This window comes from Chamaea fasciata, unplaced genomic scaffold (genome assembly GCF_029207755.1).
Source record: "Chamaea fasciata isolate MVZ Bird 193981 ecotype frontalis unplaced genomic scaffold, bChaFas1.0.hap1 SCAF_4, whole genome shotgun sequence".
NCBI lineage: Eukaryota > Metazoa > Chordata > Aves > Passeriformes > Sylviidae > Chamaea > Chamaea fasciata.
In genome coordinates, this window is record NW_027094089.1 from 1638460 (window position 1) to 1658762 (window position 20303).

Genomic DNA, 20303 nt, shown 5'->3' on the forward strand with positions numbered 1-20303 from the left:
CACTCAACTACTGTGCACATGGAAGTGAAATACTGCAAACTGAACTAATATATGGAGATAGTGCCAGGAGTCTGATATAGGAAATACCTTTGAGCCATACAACCTTAGTTGTCCTGAACAGTGTTTGGCTGCTTTGATCAACTACTCTTTTGCCTTCTATGCAAACAATTGCAAAATCAACTCCTAGCACTGTAATTCCACCCAGAAAATGATCAGAAGTAAACAGAGTGCCTAAGTCAGCACCACAGTGAGAAATAAACCTCACACAACTTTTCTCTAACCTCGAGTCTGTACTCTCAAAATACAATTTATCATTAGTAACAGCACAGACTCCAGAAGATACACAGCCTTCTGATATGCATGAATATGTAAACAGCCAAAGACTAAACTGTTTTGGAGACAAGTATTCTGGTATACTAGCTAAAGACACAAACACTCTGGTGTACTAGATAAGGAAAAAAAAAATATCATTAGAATCTAAACAGGAAGAGAGTTAGGTGGATGATACATACTTTTTGTTTAGAAAGCATCCACTAACTTGACAGTTGTACACAGTGTCAAGAAAAATAAAGCAAATCTTTTTCATTTCAGATAACGGAAGAAAGGCTACTTGAATTTGGAAAAGAAATAGTAAAGAAGGAAAAGTAGAAGGCAAAAGTAACAAGAAAGAGAAGGAGATCCTAACAGATATCTCTAAAGAGTCATTCCAATGAATTCCAGAGGATATATTATTTCCAAATAAGGGGAAAGGAAGACATGAGTCTTTTCTGTCTGCCATCCTGAAAGAGATGGACAGTCATGAAAAGATCTTATAACACTTCTACTACTCTACTCTTAGTACTGCTACAGTACTATTAGGTTTTGCTTTACATATGTGCCCTGAACTTCCTCTGCCTTTCTATGGTTTTGCTCTACATATGTACCGTGTACTTCCTCTACCTCTGCATAAAATGCTTGAGTTACCCAACATGTAGCTTCCAGAAAAAGAATGTGACCATTAATTCCAATACAACACCATGGACAGCAAGAAAAACAGAGTTACCCGTTAATGACACCATTTGAGTAGCCCAGATGTTCAGCAAAGGACTCCTGCAAAGTTATAAGCAACAAATATATTACAAACTGCACAGCAACCCAAAACTACGCATTCTTACAGAAATCAAATTAAATATTTGAGTATTGCGGTTTGAATTCAACGATGCTCATACTCATGGAAACCACCTTGTGGCAACAGAGCTCAGCTTAGTGTTTCCCTGTACTATTATTTGAAATTCATGATTTGCAGAAGTGACTTCTGCAGCATATGTTTTACCAGACTACAAATACGGTGGAATATTAATTAATTTTTACTTATCAGCAGAAGATCCATCTGTGAATTACTCAATTTAATTACTCAGCACACAAGATCATGAAGAGTGAAAACTACAACAACAACAATAATAATAAATCACAGTAGGTAATTGATTATATTTTCATAAATTTGGTTATATTCCAGATATTTATGACACTTTCTATCTTTTCAGATATATTGTATCTATATACTTAGCTCCTATGGAGAGATGCTATACAGATAGTACACTTTTGCTGAAAAAACAAGATGGATGCAATAGAGCAATTGTAGTTGACATTGCAGAAGATTAGCAGCCTGCTAACTACTAAAAAGATTCTATACATGACATTTTGAACCAGTGTCTATATGCAATAAGTTTGGTGTGTGTGAATACCAAGTTGCTATGGGTTGTCTTAACAAAAACCCCTTGACTTTTTAAAGATACTGCTCCATAAAATTAAATATTTTAAAAATAGTCTTTGGATTATAAATAAAAACATGACACTTGTTGACTATAATACATGTCTTTTCCAAATCTGTCCTTTCCAGTATAAATTACATGGACAGAGATGTCCCCTCCCACACATATAAGCCATCTGAATAAAACAACTCTCAAAATCAAGCCTATCAGTCTTACCTCAATGTGTTGAAACATGTACGGGTGATTGCATATCTTTCTCAATTGCATGATAGTGTTCATCAGAGTTTTTGCTCCACCTTTTCCCTATGGGTAAAAACAGTGCAAATCAAATGATTAATTTCTTAGCTTATGAATATACCTTTTTAAAGTATTTTTATCCCAAACCCAAACACTACATCACTAATAAAAAACCCCAAAAGGAAACAACAATGAAACTCCCCAATAAGAAAAAAAACAACCAGGCCAAACCAAAACAACAAAAATCAAAAAATATTGTACAGTTTTCTTGCTGTATAAATTCACCTGTCATAAGGATGCTCTGTAATGAAAAAGGAGGACCTGGAAGTAATCCATGAAATAGACTACATTTCTACCTGTAGTATTCTTGCTGGGAAGCAGAGCTTCTCTTGCCCTGATTATTTATTCTGTTCATTATGAAATCATACAAACCCCACAGTGTCTGAACCCTCTAACAGAAGTAATTCTAGCTGGATTCTTTTCAATCCCATACTAACTTCCACAGTCTGTTAACCCAATATATGATTTTCTCATTCCAGGCTGAGTAAAACATCAGGCCACAGTTACTAAAATAAAATGTTAAAACTCACTAAATTCATGAGTCATATTATTTAAGGAAATATATTCCCAAAACATACACTGCAGTTAATCTGGTAGAATCACGACACTCATGAGACAGTCAGGTGACCCAGACCAAACTGCATGGTTAAAAACTAACTGCAGCTGGTCAATGTAAGTATGAGAACACTGAATCACATTAACATTGCCAAAAACTTGTTGCTTTCAAACGCCATTTGGTTTTGTTTCCATTTTATAAAACTGTAACCAGAGTGGCATCCATATTCATAGCTTACTATATGACTAATTCAGATTTATTTTAAAAATCTCGGCCAAAACAATTCACCAATTTTGAGTCATAAACTAGGGGAAAATACAGTACATGATTATAATATATACTAGCAATATTTTAGTCTTTTCTGGGAAATACACTGAAATCATAAGTTTGATCTAGAGCAGAGATGATCTATTTGAAGGGGCACTCCACATATTTAAAACTTGGTTTTGTTCTTCCCAAGACTGTCTCAAATTTGCTCCAAAATACAGTTTATATTTGTTATAAAAATAATTTCCTAGAGCTTTCCATCTGAGCAAATTGTCTCTAATCTCAGCTGGGTCCAGGCCAGAGCTGGAGAAAGACAAGATTTTTTCCTAACATGGTGGTTGTTTGCTCATGGAAGCCAAGCAGTCTTAACAACCACCTCCCCCTGCTGCCAACAGGTAGCAATGGTAACAGAGCTTAATTTAACATTTAAAGGGAATAACTAGTTAAGAGAGAGTTGCAAGAATGGAAAAATTTTAGCCCACTGGGGAAAGAGGAAGGCAAGGGAAGTGTTCAGAAGACAGCAAAGGCAATTTTGACTGGCTAATCACAAAGCCAGGCAGAGAAACAGGTAGGAAAAAAATACAAAAAAGCATATGAGCAGATGAAAGAAAGACATCAGAAAAGGAAGGAGACTGTGATACAAAATGAGATTTCTAGGACAACTATAAAGACATCAAACTGCAAAACTGCATTAAAAATACAACTGAGGAACATGAATTAATGTCTAAAAAGTGTTCAAACTATGAACACTTGATTTTCAATATCCAGTGAAAAAGAATACTTTTTCTGGAGTTTAATTAAGCACCAGTAAAGAAAAAAAATTGACTGCAAAGAACTAGAAAGGTAAAGTAAGATACTGAGTAGAAAAACCACCCACTGTACCAATTCAACATGAAAAAGGATTATGGAAAGACTGTATGTGCACTGCATGAGCAATATACACACACAAGAGGGTGCAAACTTAAACTCTTGCATTCGAGATATTCTGCACTGTCTGTTTTAAGTATTTCACATCTATTACAGTATTTCAAATTTGTTATCAGGTGGAAAGTTAATGAATGGCAATTTCCTTACTTTGTATTGACTGCATCAAACCCCATGACAGCATAACCAACATTTACTAATATAAAGTCTAAATCTGACTACATGACTTTGAATCTTACTGACCCCTTAAAGAATTTTGTCACCAACAGACCTTGTAAGGATGAATGCAAGTATACAGTCCTAGCTGACTGAAACAAGACTTAACTAATAGCTCTGAAAGACAAGACACATTACCTTCTGCAGCCATCGCTGCCACAATCACAATTATTCAGATATATCACTGAATTAAGCTCAGCTCAAACAGCTCAAACACTGCCTGTTTGCAGAAAGACACTGCAACTACACTGAATGCAAGCAGTATCTTCTCCCTGTGAATAGCTGCGGTCTTATAACTGAAAGGCATGCCTGAAATTTCTCTTCCCGTGAGATATACCTGCAGTAAGAGTCTACACATTAATTTTGCAAAACAGAAACCATACTATTAATATAACATGTTTACTCATAGTATGTTATTTCCTTCATATTTTAGTCTTTTGTACCTTCTTGTCTTTTTCAGAACCATCTGTGAGAAGTATCCCCTTGGCTTGCATGTGACGGTACAGGATCTTTTGAAGAGCTGACATATCACATTTGATCACATATTCCACCTGGTGTTATAAAAAAAAAAAAAAAACAAAAAAACCCCAAAACCATAAACATGCTGACATAATAACGTTAGTATGATCTAACTGCATGCTCTTGTCATTCTAGAACAAAACAAAAAAAACCCTACTAATCTTTTATCCATACCATATCACCACAAAGAATTTTATTGACCAGCATTCCAAGTGCAAGCACAGAAATTAGTATCTCAAAAGATTATCCATGAGTCACAGCTGTAGTGGGACAACTGAATCCTAAGGATGCAGCTGAAGGATTACCAAACATACTTTACTTCTCAGTCTGTAACTTTTAAAACCTAAAAAATAATTTAAAACTAGTTTTATATTTAATATGCAACTAAAAAAGTTATTTATGTTTAATAACCAATGGAATTTATTGTGTGGGTTAAGTATTATAAAAATATAAAGCTAAGCTTCATAAAAATATCCTCACTGTATATCTAGCAACTAAGAATCCCTCACAGAGTCTAACTGGCATGTTTATCTAGGCTGTCATAGAAATACACCATTTTATCAACACTAAAACACAGGGAATTAATACAGTACTGCATGACCCCTACATTCAGCCTGACTTGTTCAGCTTTGTCAAATTGTATTTAGTTTTTAACTGCATACTAGATTTAAAAACAGTAACAGAAAGATTTCACACATCAATTTAATGTAATTTTTTCTAGTTCCCAGTGTCCAGATTGTAGTCACTATATTTTTAGTAAGTTATGTCAAATAAAAACTGTAACATAACCACGCTAGTGGATAGAAATCTTTCAAATTGTGAATAAAAGTCAATGTATAATATTCCTAATGTTGAATAAATATACAGAAAGAAAATCATCAGGTTATTTTCTTTCCAGAAACACAGGAGTTTAAACTCCTTAAAGAAAAGTGACTTTATTCACTGGCTTCTTTACCAGTATTTGCAAGAGCAAATGAATCTGATTAGCAGGTTTCAGTCCCCAAGTTCAATCCTCATGGCTGTATAAACTCCTTTTTCTAAGATAATGGCAACAAAAAGAAACATGGTCTTCTGAGTAGAAGCGTGTGTGCAACTTGAAAATTTACCCCTTCAATGCCTATTATCAGATTTCTCAAATACAGTGCCTTGATTTCAGTATTACTTTCAAATACAAGTATCTTTTATTCTCAAATAAATGCTTCTGAGGATACCAAGAATTTGACATTTGGAGGAAAAGAAATTTGCAACAGCAGTAGTGCTGACATGATTATAAAGATGAAAAATAATTTCAAAATTACTTTCTTTGTATTGCCTCTAAGCATCTGTACAGAGTTCTTCATTCACTTAGCCAGTCAGCTCATAGCACACCTTACAAGTATTTCAGTGTGGTATGGTTTTAATCCATTTTACCTTAAAAGAAACTTTTCCTTACCACACCTACAAATTTACTTTTTTTTATTTTGTTATTGTTATTAAGCTGTTGTTATTCTGGTAAGAGGAATGTAGAATTGCAGAGGAGGACATAGTGGGACAAGATGAGTTACCCAGAAAAAAACCAATTACATTTGAAATCAGACAATAATTTTATGTTCTGAATTAAAATTCCACTAGTTAAAAAAAACTGTGCAATTTCAAGAAGGCATTTCACACAACTCCAGGAATGATAATACTGGACCAAATTGTGTCTACTTTATAAAGTGCAGTAGTCCTTCAGAAATTTCAGTAAACTAGCTTCAACACAGTGCAAGGAGGATGATACAGGACAGAATTTTATCCTCAGTTTATGGCTGACTCATAAATTGAAACCAGACCCTAATGCAAAGAAGTTTCCTATCTTACAGTGGTTACAACAAACACATTTAAGGTTGGTGAGGAACCCTGAGAATGCAGACACTTCAAGTAATCAGGCTTCCTCAGTGGCCAGTTTTCTCTGAAGAGGTAAAAACAAACAAATATTAAAGAAGTCCTCTTCCACAAAATCTGAAAACAGGACATTACTTAATGCTTAGAAAGAATATTAAACCCTTTCCAAAACTCCTCTCATTGCAAACCTTTTCTGGCAGTTGAGATTCAACCTCCTTCTTCAGTCTTCTCAGCAAGAAGGGCCGAAGCACTTTATGGAGACGACGGATGATTAGAATAGTTTCTTCCTCATTTAAGTCCACCTAGAGAAGTTTATAAAAGTCACTACAAGGCAACTCTAATGTATTAAGTAATGTCACCTGTCACATGAAAAGTTAAGAATGTGCAATAATTATTTGCATCTTACAACCAAAGTGACTCTGAGTCAAAAAACGCACTTTAAACATTAATATTTTGGTATTATAAAAAAGGGGTCTTTTAGTCATGTTAAACACCTAAGTACCATTTCAAGTTCAAACACTAATCCTTCTGTGTAAGCTCTTTTCTGTTCTCATCAAAGTGGTTTATTTCTGATCTTTAACAAAACACTGCCACAGTACCCTTTCTCCAGTCATGGCAAACGGAGCATTGAACCACTGCTCAAATGTGCTGCAGCTCTTGAAAATGGTTGGAAGAAGGAAATTGAGAAGAGCCCAAAGTTCAGGCAGCTTGTTCTGCAAAGGAGTCCCAGTCAGCAGGATTCTCCGAGGGGCCACATAGTGAGTGTTCAAGACCTGAGTCAGCTTGCAGTGATGGTTCTTCATTCGATGGCCCTCATCTACTATCATGTACTTCCACCGAATCTGAAAGAAAATGAGAAGTTGGCGAAGTCAGAACTGGCCAGACTTTGTCAAGTTCCTCCCGACAAGTACAGTCAAAGCCTGAGACATCCATTGGTCTCAGCCTTGAGGAAAGCCAAATCAAGCATTATGCAACTATCAGTGTCCTTGTTAGCAACAAACACAGAAACCAACACTAGGTCTGATGTTGAATTCCGACTGGAATTGAAACAGCTTTCCCATTTCTGGGAAAGAGATTAGAATGACTGGCTCTTCAAGGCCAGAATACGGTTCACAGTGGAAAAGAAACCACACTAACTGCAAATAAATGTCTGTAACAAGAACCCTGACAGGAGACAAAAGCATTTTCAGATAAAGGTAAGTATGCTCATAAACAGCAGCAGCCCTGAACTTATTTTGTTTCCGCTAATCCTATGTTTTTACTTGAGAAGAAAGCAGAATCAAAATCATCTCAGTTACTGCATTTTCAACTACAGTTTCTATTTCTTAATACGAAATCTTAAATGCAGTCACAGCAGATGTTGAAAGCTGTTGTCCAAGCCCTCTGTTACCACCTGTGCTACAACATGGACAGTCAACACAAATGCCACACTGACCATATGACTAGAAGGCCTACTTTTGTAGTTTCAGAGGTGCTAGCTAATTTCATTTCCCAGGACAGGATAAGTGGCGAAGTGCTGTCCTTCCTTTCTTTCAGAAAGAGGGCAAAAAAATAAAGGAAAAGGAACATTATGCAGTCTCAAGCTGTTTCCAAGCACTCAGAATGAATGCACAGCCTTTGTCCTTTGCATTAGAGAGGACAAACAAGTAAAATGCAGTAACTATGCAGTATGTAACAAATGAAGTGAAAACGGAAAACTAAATTACAGGAGGACCAATATGGTTTCTCTGTATAGCAAAATACCTCTGCTTTGTGTGCACAGAAATAGCTTGACAGTACATTTTTTTAAGTTCATTATATTGATACCTACGTGTAGAGAGACAGTGAGCCCCTAAGAACTGCAATGTGTAGACTCTAATTTAGTCTAGATACCAAATTCATGATATAGCTAACTATTTAGTCATGTGGGAGAAAGCTGAAAGGACCCTAATAAGTGAGCTTCAGGACAGAGATAATAGAAAAAGTTAAAAGTCACTGATGCAGATTAGGTTGAATATCATGCAGAGGTGAAAAAAGTCATGTTCTTCCAAGGACAGGTAGGTATACAGTACAGACAAAACAACAGAACTGCACAAAGAAATTAGTCCCCTGGCCACACTCAGGACATTCCTAGTGTTTACTGTAGGGAGAGCTGTGAATGAGAAGTTCAACCATAAACTGAGGAACAGGAACATAAATGAAAGAGTTAACTTTTATTGAAGGCCAGAACCAGCTGGAATATCCCTATAAAACAAAAATGTGTTTTGTGGCATGCTTGACACTTGAAGGTGTCTGGGTCTTACTGTAGAGAATAACAGTTAAAATTACCTTAGCAAGGATATGTTTGTCCTTTATTATGTACTCGTAAGTGGTCAAAAGAACGTTAAATTTTCCACTTCGAAGCTGAGGAACAAGTGAGCGGCGCATCGCAGGAGTACCCTGAAAGAGAGAGACATGTGAGTTGTTATTCTCCTCTTTGATGAAAAATAAACATTGTTCTTATGAATGAGAAGACAACAAACAACCAGATGAACCTGCAATCCTACCACACTGTGAATAATACATTGACATAATTCCAGATCTTCTCAGAGTGCTTTCCCTAAACTGTTCCTAGACTGTAAATCTGCTTATGGGGCTCGTGGAAGTATGAAGCAAATGGTCTGGTCTTGCTACAAATTCCTTGGCTATATCACTACTACAGTAGCCACACAAGAAAGTATTTAGGTAGGAATAAAATGTTAGGTAGTTACCATTCGTAACTCTGAGCAGAAGCCTTGCAAATGTGATAATAAACAATTTTATTTTGCATTTTGTACAGTGATTTACAGTTGTTTTACTTCTACAGTCTTTCACAGTTTATTATATTCTTCTTAGTATGATTAACTCACACTGGTTAGTACCTCATATACAAGACAAAACCTGATGAGCAGACAGTTTAAAAGCTTGCAGAGACAGAGGAAAAACGGTCTCTAGTTCTCATTCTTTTAATTCTACAGTCATACAAAAAACAAATCAAACCTTGTAGGATATCTTCACTACAGAAGGAGCCCATTTGTCAAATTCGTATGTCCAATTGGATAAAGTCCTATCATAGAGATCAGAGAGAAAAAGTTACGTTACATCATCTGCAGATCAAACTTTATACATGTTTCCAAGTGGTTGCCAGCTTTTCAACACATTTTATGGAATCAATCCCCATAATTAATAACATATTTTAAAAATGCACTTCATATACTGCAATAAAATACAAGTATCTCAGGGGGAAGTAATCAGAAAAAAAAAGTGTGAAACATTCATTCAGCTTATATTCAGGATAAAAGTAGTGTTTTACATGCACCTTTATACTCTGGAACATATTAACAATAAGAACAGCATCTCTGGACAAAAAACAGATTTGCAAGTTCCTTTATTAGGCTTATTATCCAAAAATGGACATTACAGCTTTTCAAATACAGCCCAATGAAATTGATAGTAGACTTCATCTGTGCTCTACTTAAGCAAAAATTACTCATAGTGCCACCACTGCCACTATGAGGATCCATTCTTGCACTGCTGTTGCTGTTTGATCCCAACAAAAAAGTTGCTGTAGTGTACATAACTGCTATCACGAGACAAGGGCAAAAAATAACCTTGAGGTTTTTCAGCTGCTTGCTTTTTTTTCCCCCCTTAGTGGACCAGTGATGGCAGCAATATAGAAAAGGCAGAAAATGGCAGCTTTTAAAATGTACACAAGAACTTTCAGCTACTCTCACTTTTCTAAAAAAACACTTGACTGCTTAAAAGACATCAGATGTTTTACTGTGCCCATATGAAAACTGACATTAATAACACTCCCCCTATTTTTGTTTCAGAGATCTTCTCCCAGGTGTTTCTTTTCGAACTAAGTTTATAGTTTGTCCTCATACAATTAGGCACACCTGTAGCATTTATCTCAGTTAATCAGTTACTACTGCAGCACAGCCAGAAGACAGGACACCTCCAAAGAAATCAAGAGATGACCACAAATCAAATTTATCCTAATTCTAGAATAAATCTGCATGCTCAGCACAACTGGTGAAAAAATAAGCTAATGAAATTACCAGGGAACCTCTAAACATCAATCAAGTCAATTACACATAAAAATAAGCAAGAAACTCCTCAATATCCTGTAAGAGTTCTACATTGACTGATATTTTTTATTCAAATCACTAAAACCCACACCTGACCTTTGGAGAAAGGAAAATGCATTAGAAGAAATTTATAAAACAAGCAGCATTTCAGAAAGCTAAGGAAAAGCAGAAAGGGGGGCAGCATAATGAACAACCATAATCTGCACACTTGACAAAAATGTATTTATCAATCAAGGCTACATATATTCAGGGGTACCTATACAGTACTTAAAAGATCAACCTCAATAAAGGCTGCTTGCATGGTATCAGATGAGGCACCAGCTGCTTAAAGAATTAAGCAACATATTTTTAATATCAGAGTTAAAAGCTGAAACGTGAAGTGCAAGCATGTAACAGGAAAGAAAAAACATCCCCCTCTTTTGGCTTAAGAGTGAATTACAGTAAATTCAATACAGCTTGCCAATATTAACAGAACCAAGTGTTTTACCAGCTTTCTGGTTTTGCCAGTGTGTTGTGCTCCAAATAAACCAATCTGCAATGCTTAGGACAATAATGCCAGAATGAGATCTGTTACTTACGACAAGGGAACAATGATGAGATAAGGGCCATTGAGTCTTTTGTGCTCCATCAGGTAAGTGATGAGAGCAATAGTCTGTATTGTCTTTCCCAGTCCCATTTCATCTGCTAAAATTCCATTCAGATTGTTATTATAGAGAGAAACCATCCATTCCAGTCCCTGGAGCTGAAATGAAAAGTAAGAATTTCAGTTATTTAAAACCCACAAAAATAATTAATAATAAATCAGCAGTAAGGGACTAATGTTCTGATGTCCCTGTCTACTTACAAGTTGTATTTCCTCTAGTAATACTATATGCATGGGGAGCCCTGTCTCTCTTTACATGAAAATCATCATTCCTGTTTAAAACACTCTGTAAGGATGAAGTCCGATTTCATGTAGAAAGGTTTTTCTACTGCACACAAAGCAACAGAGGCACTCATAGTAAAGGTTGATAAACACCACTGCAGGGATATGTTTCTCAATTTCAACACCCTCAAATGCTAAAACTTTCCGTGTGTATTTCATGACATTACAATTGCCTGTGTCAATTAAAATCTTTCAAAACCAAACTTGTCAGAACTGCAGGAAACACGTAAGCCTCACGCTTACCAATGGCATCACTGGTATGCTAAAGCTCTCGTAGCACATTCCACTCAGAGTAAACTCCAAAAGTCTACGTCAGAGTAGGCCACCTTTGTCCAAATATGCCTTGTGTATAAAATCCCAGAGCTGGAAGGAAGCCAGAGCTCTTTGGCTTAGCAATGTCTACGTAGCAGAATTTCACACTCCAAGGAATACTGATAGAAAGCCCTACTCCTTTGTCAGACGGATTTCCATGTGTTTGTGTATCACATTACTGATGTGTGTGTGAAGTTTCTACTTCTCATATCCAAAGTTTTGGAGTGTCTCGTGCATGGAGAGCAGGAAATTAGGTGGCCTGAAAAAGTTCAGAGGGAAAACTCTGCAATACACTCTTGAAATAATCGTCTGCTCTCCCTGCGAGACAGTATCCAAAATAATGTTGCCAATTTACTGGCTTTATATGTGGACTGATTCATGTTTACTATTAAGTCATCAAGAGCTGACTGAAATCTGTAGTGACACTCTATGTCCCACCTACAAGGTTGCTTCAGAATTGTGAAAAGCAAAGCCATCTTGTCCGTGTCATTATTCTTTATGTGGAGATATATATATATATATATATATATATGTGTGTGTGTGTGTGTGTGTGTGTGTGTGTGTGTATATACACACACAATGTTCTGACTAGAGAAAAGATGCAGGTTGTTGGAGTTAACCAGAAAGTTGTACTATTGCAGAAGTGTAGAAAATATGCATCAAGGACATTTTCAATCACACGTGAATCTAGCCTATATCAAAGTTCTTGGTTACTAAATCCAGTGAAAGTCTGTGAAGAACGTGTGACACCAACCTCTACAGCAAAATATTTTTCTTATTTTCAAACTGTATCTATCACTGCCCCGAAATATTAGGACCTTAACTAAAAAATAAAATTCTAAACTTTTAACTGTTGGAAGAAGGAAAATACTCTTAATCCACCACAAATTAAAACAGTAAGAAATGAAACTACACATCAATAAGAAGGATACAAAAATCAAAATATTCTTCACCTGCAGTGAAGAAAAGGTAGAGGTAGCTGCAGAAAGTGTTGTTCAAGCAGTATGAATAACATACACAGTAACATTAGCTGTGACAGGTGTCATTGCTTTGGCCATACTTCCGAATTCTAACCTATTAGAGCCTTTGTATTTTTAAACAAATTTTCAGTTTGCCATTTGAAATACCACACTGAAATGTTGGGCAAAATTCCAAGTTTCAAGTATTTAATTGTTTTAATGATTTCTCACCTGATAATGTTTTAATGTGCCATTAATAAGAAGGGAAGACTGCTTTTCCACCCTCTCGGTGATTGCATGAGCAACAGTGTAGTAGGACTGAGACCCTCTAGCACTATACTGCATGCTGTATTCATCATCCACATCTTGTTTGGCTGTCCTGGAAAGCAGAAAAATAACTCAAGTGAATACAAACAAGTATCTTTTGACCATGGCTTACACACGTATGTCTAAAGAAACAGTTCAAGTCCTCAGCTGTGAGGTGAGTATACCAAAGGGTGCAAGATTATAAAGAGTATATAATTAAATGATCATGTTCTTTCTCCTGCAGATATTCATACCACAGAAATATAAAAAACCACTCTAATCTAGAGAAAGCTACTCTTGTGAAATGTCACTGTAAGAAATCAGAGCTCCTAATAAACAGCACTTAAGGAAGACTCACTCAATAATTTGCTTTGCATCTTTCTCAGAAACTTCCTCACTGTTAGGATCCAGGAGTATCTTCTCATCTGTTTCTAATTTGCTTGATTCTTCTTCCTCATCCTACAGAATACACAAACAGAACAGAAGTTGGGAAAGTGTAACGTGTTCCTCAGTCACACTTTAAACTGGCATTCTCATACTGGTAGCTTTCATTGGTCAGTGCTTTATGACAAACATCTGAATCATAAGGTTCAATTTAGACCTATTCTGCAACAAAACTGCACTGCAGCATAAAAAAATTATTAATTTTTGACATACATTTACCTGCAGGAAGTCATAATACTTTGAAATAAAAATTATTTTCCCCTTTAAGGATCTCACTTTCCAAAGGCTTTCTGTGACTACCATATTCATGCAGAGCATTCCAATACTAAGTTTGTTTTCATGTTGTATTCCAGATGCATGATAAATTAGTAAGGTTTAAAAAACTATCAAGTACTACTTATTTAGGCCTCTAATTTATTAATTTTTTAAAACCAATTATTTTTACTCTTTTTGAAATAACCTGTCTTTTGGCTACAGATGCAGCAGATAGCAAACAACTTAAAATCTCACTGAGAATCTAAAAAATGACAGGTATCAGGCCTTTCTCTCCTACCTTAACACTAACAGACGTGTAGAATTATACTACCAGAAACTACTCCTACAAAGACACACCAGAACATCATACAGTCCAGTCAGTTCCAGTGGTTGTTTGCTCTAGTAATGTAAAGGCCGACGAACTTAGGAGATCTGAGTACTATACTTAGTTCTGCTATAAGGCTGTTGGTTGAACATGGTTCTTCTCTATTCCTCACTTCTGTTCTCCTTTAGAAATTACTGACCTGAAAATGCTATGCAAGTATCACTACTCATTATTAATAGTAGGTAATATGATGACCCTGTAAGGCTGAGATCTCTGTGTGGGTTAATTATAAGATTCTTTTTAGAATTTTTGTAATAACAGTATTTAAATCACCATCCAAATACTGAATCAAGTAAGCCTACCCTGAAAAGTCTGAATATAAATCCCTGGCATAATCCCTAACATTTCATTAAACATAATATATAAGTAGTTATCATGTTATTTTATTGCCTATAAAAGTTTCAAGGCATAAACTTTGAAGATGTTAATTTCGTTCAGCACAGAGCCACAATGCAGCACTTTCTGAGATGTATTTAAAACAGGAACCTGCTTAATGCTCTGGTTCATTACTCTTAATAATCAGAGTAAAATATTTACTCTTCCTAACCACAATTACCAGTTAGGCATTTACAGTGTATATAAAGAACAACTGCTATAAATCAAGAATTACAGAATCAATTGATTTTCCTGTTTGTATTAGTCTTAAAGCACCTGCATAACTGCTATCACTTCCCCTCTCTTTATTATGAAGAAGGGGAAAATGAAATATTAAATAAGTACTTATTTTTTACTGTATTGTCACAGTATTTCTTTTTAAATATACGTACCTCCTCCTCATATTCAGAGCCACTTTCATCTTCACTATCTGATCTGGGAGCAACTTCATAGCTGTACAATAATGACAGAAAGATTGTGAATTACAGGAGGAGGTAACAGGTTCAACACATCTTCTATTCAGCTTACATACAATAAATAAAAACAAGAATAGAATTGGTGAAAAAGAAAGTGTGACATGAAAAATATCAATGCAAATAGAACAGTCTACTTGGTATGCTAACTACTTACCCAGGGTTCATTTCCAGCCAAGCATCCAGCTGACTTGCTTTGGGTGCTTCTGGTCCAAGAAGAACTTTGCCCGTTTCAGTGTGAGTCACTTTGACTGGAAGGTCACTCATCTGACTGCTCTCATCTATGGGCTAAAAATTCAAGTGAAATGTTACACCGCAAGGCAGCTGAACTTCATGCTTCTTGTACATAATAAAAAGAACTAGTAGCACTACCTAAATTACAGTTCTGAACAAACTGGAAGTTTCTGAACTTCACTGGAAGTCAAGTTTTGTTACCAGATGCCACACTTTCCCACTAAGCAAACAATGAGTCACAGTATTTCCGTGAGTAACCTGTTCTATGTGACACCCACAAATATACCCCAGTATCCCAAGTAAATTAACAAGAACAGCATGGAAAAGAATACACTACTGGTTTTTGCGAACCAAGACACAAGGTATGTACTCTTACAGGCATTTAATCGTGTTATTTATACCAACAGACATCTGTAATAAAAAACAAAGAGTAACATTATGGCCTTTTCTTTTTTTTATTTTTTGAGAAACAAGAATAAAATAATTCAGTTAACTTTCTAAGTAAAGGCCTCTGTAAAAGATTTACTTCTTCAACTAAGCTGATGAAGCAAGCACCTGTAAGACCTGTAAGAACAAAATCGTTTACTTACCTGTGTTGTAACAAAACTAGAATAGCATAAACACTCTTCATGTTATTTATTTGCCCTGTTTAATCACATATTTTTTCACTTCAAAAATTTTTTGCCTTCTAATACTGTTCTTACCCATGAATATTTTCCAAACAGATACATATGAGCAAGAAAAACTAATTCTGAACAATTCTAAATACAGTGACTGACAGAGTACAAAGCTTGGCCAATTTCCATTAATACTGAAGTTACAGGAATGTTATGCGCATTTTTCTTGTGCAAACACAAATATATTACACTATTTTGCTATAACTCTTACTACATTACAAAACTATCACTTTCAAGTACAAAAAGAAAACAGAAGTAAAACAATAAATAAACAATTTAAAAGCCTTTATATAAGAAGTCTATATAAAGTATTCATAGAAAAATGACGTGGAATACAAAAATTGCACCAAGAGAAGAGTTCTGAATGAGGCAGCATACACCCTACTACTGAATGAACAGTATTATCTGAAGAATGACCCAGATAAATTACTCATTTCTATTAGCTTCTGAGGAAGAAAGAATTTTCAGATGTCTTAAACTATCATAACACTGTACTCTGTCCTGCGACTGAAAGGTAATTACATGCAATGTCAATAATGTATTTTTTATAAAGGTGAGAAGATGGACTATATGGTGTTTACGAGCTCAAACTAGAAAGTAAGTTGTCTATATACAGGCTCTAAGAAAAATCTTTCTTGTAAGCATATTACAAAACTGAGAGGCAGACTTCATCACACTCAGTGACAGATTCAACATACTTTACGTTTTAGTCTTCGATTTTAGGAATAGTGAGAGGCTAGCATAAATGTTAACCCAGGTAATTATTATTTCTGTTTATAAACAACAGCTCCTAAGAACAGGTGTCAACATAACTCTTTTCAAAGTCACAGCCATGATACCCAATCCAGAATCATCACTAGGAAGTTGGGGGTTTTTTAAACCGAAAACTGACAAGAAGAAAAAAACCAACACTTTGTAAGAATTCATACCTCTCCATCGGGACCAAGACCAGATGACATTCCTTCTGCATTTTCTTCAGCTTTCTACAACAAATGAAGAAGTGATAAATACTGTGGTCAGATTACAAGTACAGAAAGAATAATTTATATGATTCAACATTTTGGACCATGAATATGTTTCACTTATTTCTGAACAGCCTGAGATCCACATTATTGAAGGTGAAGATGGATGTAGACAGAGACAGGCCCAGAAAAATTAGCACACAAAGAGCATTTACTTCTGTAAGGAGGGTACCTACTCAACTCAGTCAAGGATATAAATCTGCATATAAAGAAGTGGCTGGCCCACTTGATTTCCAGTTCAGAACTAAAGCTCAATTGCTTATAGGCTATTCTAATGCAAATACAACAGTAAATTATTTTTACATGATTTACTATTAATTTCCTCTAATCTGCTTTAATCTCCATTTTAAAGGTGTCAGCAAGCATCATAGATGTATGATGTATATTCATGCACTTTTATCTTGGGTATGTATTTTGAGATTTTTGGTCTGACAGCTAACTAGAAGGAGTATTTTTGGAGGTCTCTGTATTATTCTAATCATGTGCAGACCTTACTCAAATGAGAAACAAAAGGAACCTTGGAGTTCTTCACTGGAGAAAGCTAGATTTTTTTCTCGCCAGGCACCAACCTGAGAAATGACCAGTATGTTCCTCAAGGTTTATCTTCATTTACCTTACTTAAAAATGTCAACCCAGTATGAGGAAAAATGAAAGACATATAGGTTGCTTTGGCATTCAAACTTTCCTAAACAATTTTGAGCAAGAAAGGACATTTTACAGCTTCTCCTTATGACACACTGCTGAGTTTGCAGTACTACAGCAAAATACTATTTTGGATACTACTGTAAAGAGAATAGAGTAACAACAAGAAGTGATCTCTTAAATTGTATTTTAGAAATAAAAAACTTCCAAGTATTATTAAAATGTGTGATAAATATAGACCATCAAGTAATTCCTTTTTTTGTTTAAGAAGTATACTTGAAGAATAACTGCATTTCTCAATATTGATATAATCCTTAATATCTGCTTCAGATGGTACTTCAGCCTTCTTCTTTGCCATTAAGTGCCATTATCTAGAGCATGTACTTGAAATGAACATGCAGCAGCTGATGCTTAGTAGGAAGAAAAACAATTCAAGCTCCAAGTGCTTCAGCATTTCTGGGCAGCAGGTATGACTGCTAACAAGGAAAGGAACTGTACCAGAAGTGAAGGTTTTAAATAAACACAAGGGCAGGATAAGTTACGAAAATACGTATCTAGTCTTGGCTGAATACACTACATTGACTGAGGATACTTTTTCCCTGGATGAACCAGGGCTGGGATCCATTCTTCTACACTACAGAATGCTGTCTAATACATGAAGATTATTATAGCTTAGCTACAGGCAATGGAAAAGAACCTTAAAACTCTAGTCACAGGAAAGCAGAGAGCATCAGTGCTGTTCACTGTGCAAAAATCTCCTGTGAGCACATTTATAACCTATAGTTAAAAACAATTTTGGAAATTAGAAGAACATATTACAAAGAAAATAAATGTAAATAATGACAGACATCCTGCATTTTTATTTTGGACCATGCAAACAGATCTTTAATATCAACAATTTAGTCCTTGAACTGGGGAAATCTCGGTATTAAAAAGCAGTAAGGCACATGTTGTTCATTCTCTGCACAGTGACAGGAAAAACTACTAACAATAAAGTGAAAAGCTGCATAGCAATTTGAACTAGCCTATCAGATGAAAATTTCATATGGAATACTTTTTCTTATCCATAACTACAGTAGGAAGCTAGAGACAGAAAACACAAATAGGGGAATGTGAAAGAAACAAAAAGGGAAAAATCTATCATGAAGATAGATGAAGATGAAACTGCATCCCAGAGGAAGAATGGAGTAATCTCAGATTTTATTCCATTGAAAACATAAGGTTCACTTGGATATTCTGTGAAGAGTCTGGCAGAAATTATTTCTTCACCATTTACTTCCTCACTACCATTTCTAGGAGAAAATCCTAAGAATTGTCTCTTCTCTTTTTCTGTAACTACAAACATCAACTACAGGTATTAGTAGAATAAACCTCATTATGGACTACAAAACATAAAATCCTAAGAACTTAGTGTATGACTTGGAAAAAAGACACAGTGCCCACTAATTGCAATGCATTCCACAGCCATGCTATGACATATTCATAGCATTCTGGATTAAAATAAAGTGTAATATTTGTGTGAACTCTACTTCCTTCACAGATGAGCAAAAAAAGATTGCTGGAAAGAAGTTAATTGCAAACAAAATTATGCAGATGATCAAGACAGAGAAAGTTGGTTTTTTTGTTTTGTTTTTTTTTTTTTGCTAATCATCCCTTAGGTTTTAGGGTGGGATATATATGAACACTGAATATTTATAGGACATACTTCCTTTCAACTTCAGGGACAGAGAATTATGTCTTTACTGGCATGGCCAGAACATAACCCTGCTTCTCCTACATACTTAGGCTAAACTGACATAGAAACATCACATATGTGGACAGTTAAAGGAATAAGTATTTATTTACATTATTAAAGGGATGCAGTTGTTATACATGCTGTCTCAATAATGATTATCTCTACTGTGCATTATATGCATTAAATCAGGCCTGCTCTCACTGGTAATTACAGGCCAAGAACACAATCCAAATTACATCTTCATTCTGTAGACAGGTTATTGTTCCTATGTTAAGAACATATTCTCAGGAACAGAGGTTTTTTTGAGAGCAGAGGAAATAATGTACTGTTTTTCAGGCCAATAATGTCCAAGATCAGTATTTTTTCTATACTGGTTGTTTTTAGCATATTTCCAGTAGTAAACGCTGTAAACATAATGTTTGTATTTGTAGTAGTAATTAGGAGCAAACCAGGCATGGAAATGGATTATAAAAATCCTCTTATACATTCTGCAAGAGATGAAAGGTACTCTGAGGTGGCAAAAAATGACAAATCATTCCTTAATCATTATTTCACACATAAAATTATTTTTTTGCAAATTGCACTGTGCAATTTCAACAACCTTCTCTTGCAGGGTAAAACATTTCATATGAAGAAAAGTAATCTTATAAAGTTTTAATTAAAGGCTAAAAATGCATAATGAGCAATTTACTGGCAAAACAGCCACATTAATATAATAAATCTATCCAAGTTTCTGAGACATTTTCAATGGTCCTTACAAAATGGACTGAGCTAAGTGTATAATGTGGAAGTCTACAATGAACCAGCTACACAAGCCAGGCTCTTGCCATCTTCTTTATAGAATGCACTTTTGATCCACTGCACTCCTTTTGGGTACAATAATCCCAACTAACACATCTGTCCCAATTTTACCTGTACAAAGTTTATGAGCAAGTTAGTATTATGAGGATATTAACAGCTGAGAATTTCATAATCCTGCCTCCTTATCACCTTGAATTAATAAAAGCATAGCACATATATGTTTCAATAGAAAGAGAGATGAGTTCCCTCAGCATTGAGAATTTGGTGATGTAGATTT

At 35.4% G+C, this 20303-nt stretch overlaps 1 protein-coding gene across 2 annotated transcripts in view; it reads right to left on the reverse strand.

The window, feature by feature from the left end:
- The window catches only part of SMARCA2 (SWI/SNF related, matrix associated, actin dependent regulator of chromatin, subfamily a, member 2), a 119696-nt gene that overhangs the window by 52378 nt on the left and 47015 nt on the right, over nt 1-20303 (reverse strand). For both annotated transcript variants that reach the window (XM_066180705.1, XM_066180706.1), the window contains exons 11-23: nt 16756-16809; nt 15073-15203; nt 14835-14895; nt 13342-13442; nt 12909-13056; nt 11060-11223; nt 9391-9457; nt 8701-8811; nt 6993-7235; nt 6582-6695; nt 4455-4562; nt 1968-2054; nt 1043-1089 (exon numbers count right to left, since the gene is read on the reverse strand). In XM_066180705.1, coding sequence (XP_066036802.1) covers nt 1043-1089; nt 1968-2054; nt 4455-4562; nt 6582-6695; nt 6993-7235; nt 8701-8811; nt 9391-9457; nt 11060-11223; nt 12909-13056; nt 13342-13442; nt 14835-14895; nt 15073-15203; nt 16756-16809 — 1436 coding nt within the window. The remainder of the gene's footprint in view (nt 1-1042; nt 1090-1967; nt 2055-4454; nt 4563-6581; nt 6696-6992; nt 7236-8700; nt 8812-9390; nt 9458-11059; nt 11224-12908; nt 13057-13341; nt 13443-14834; nt 14896-15072; nt 15204-16755; nt 16810-20303) is intronic.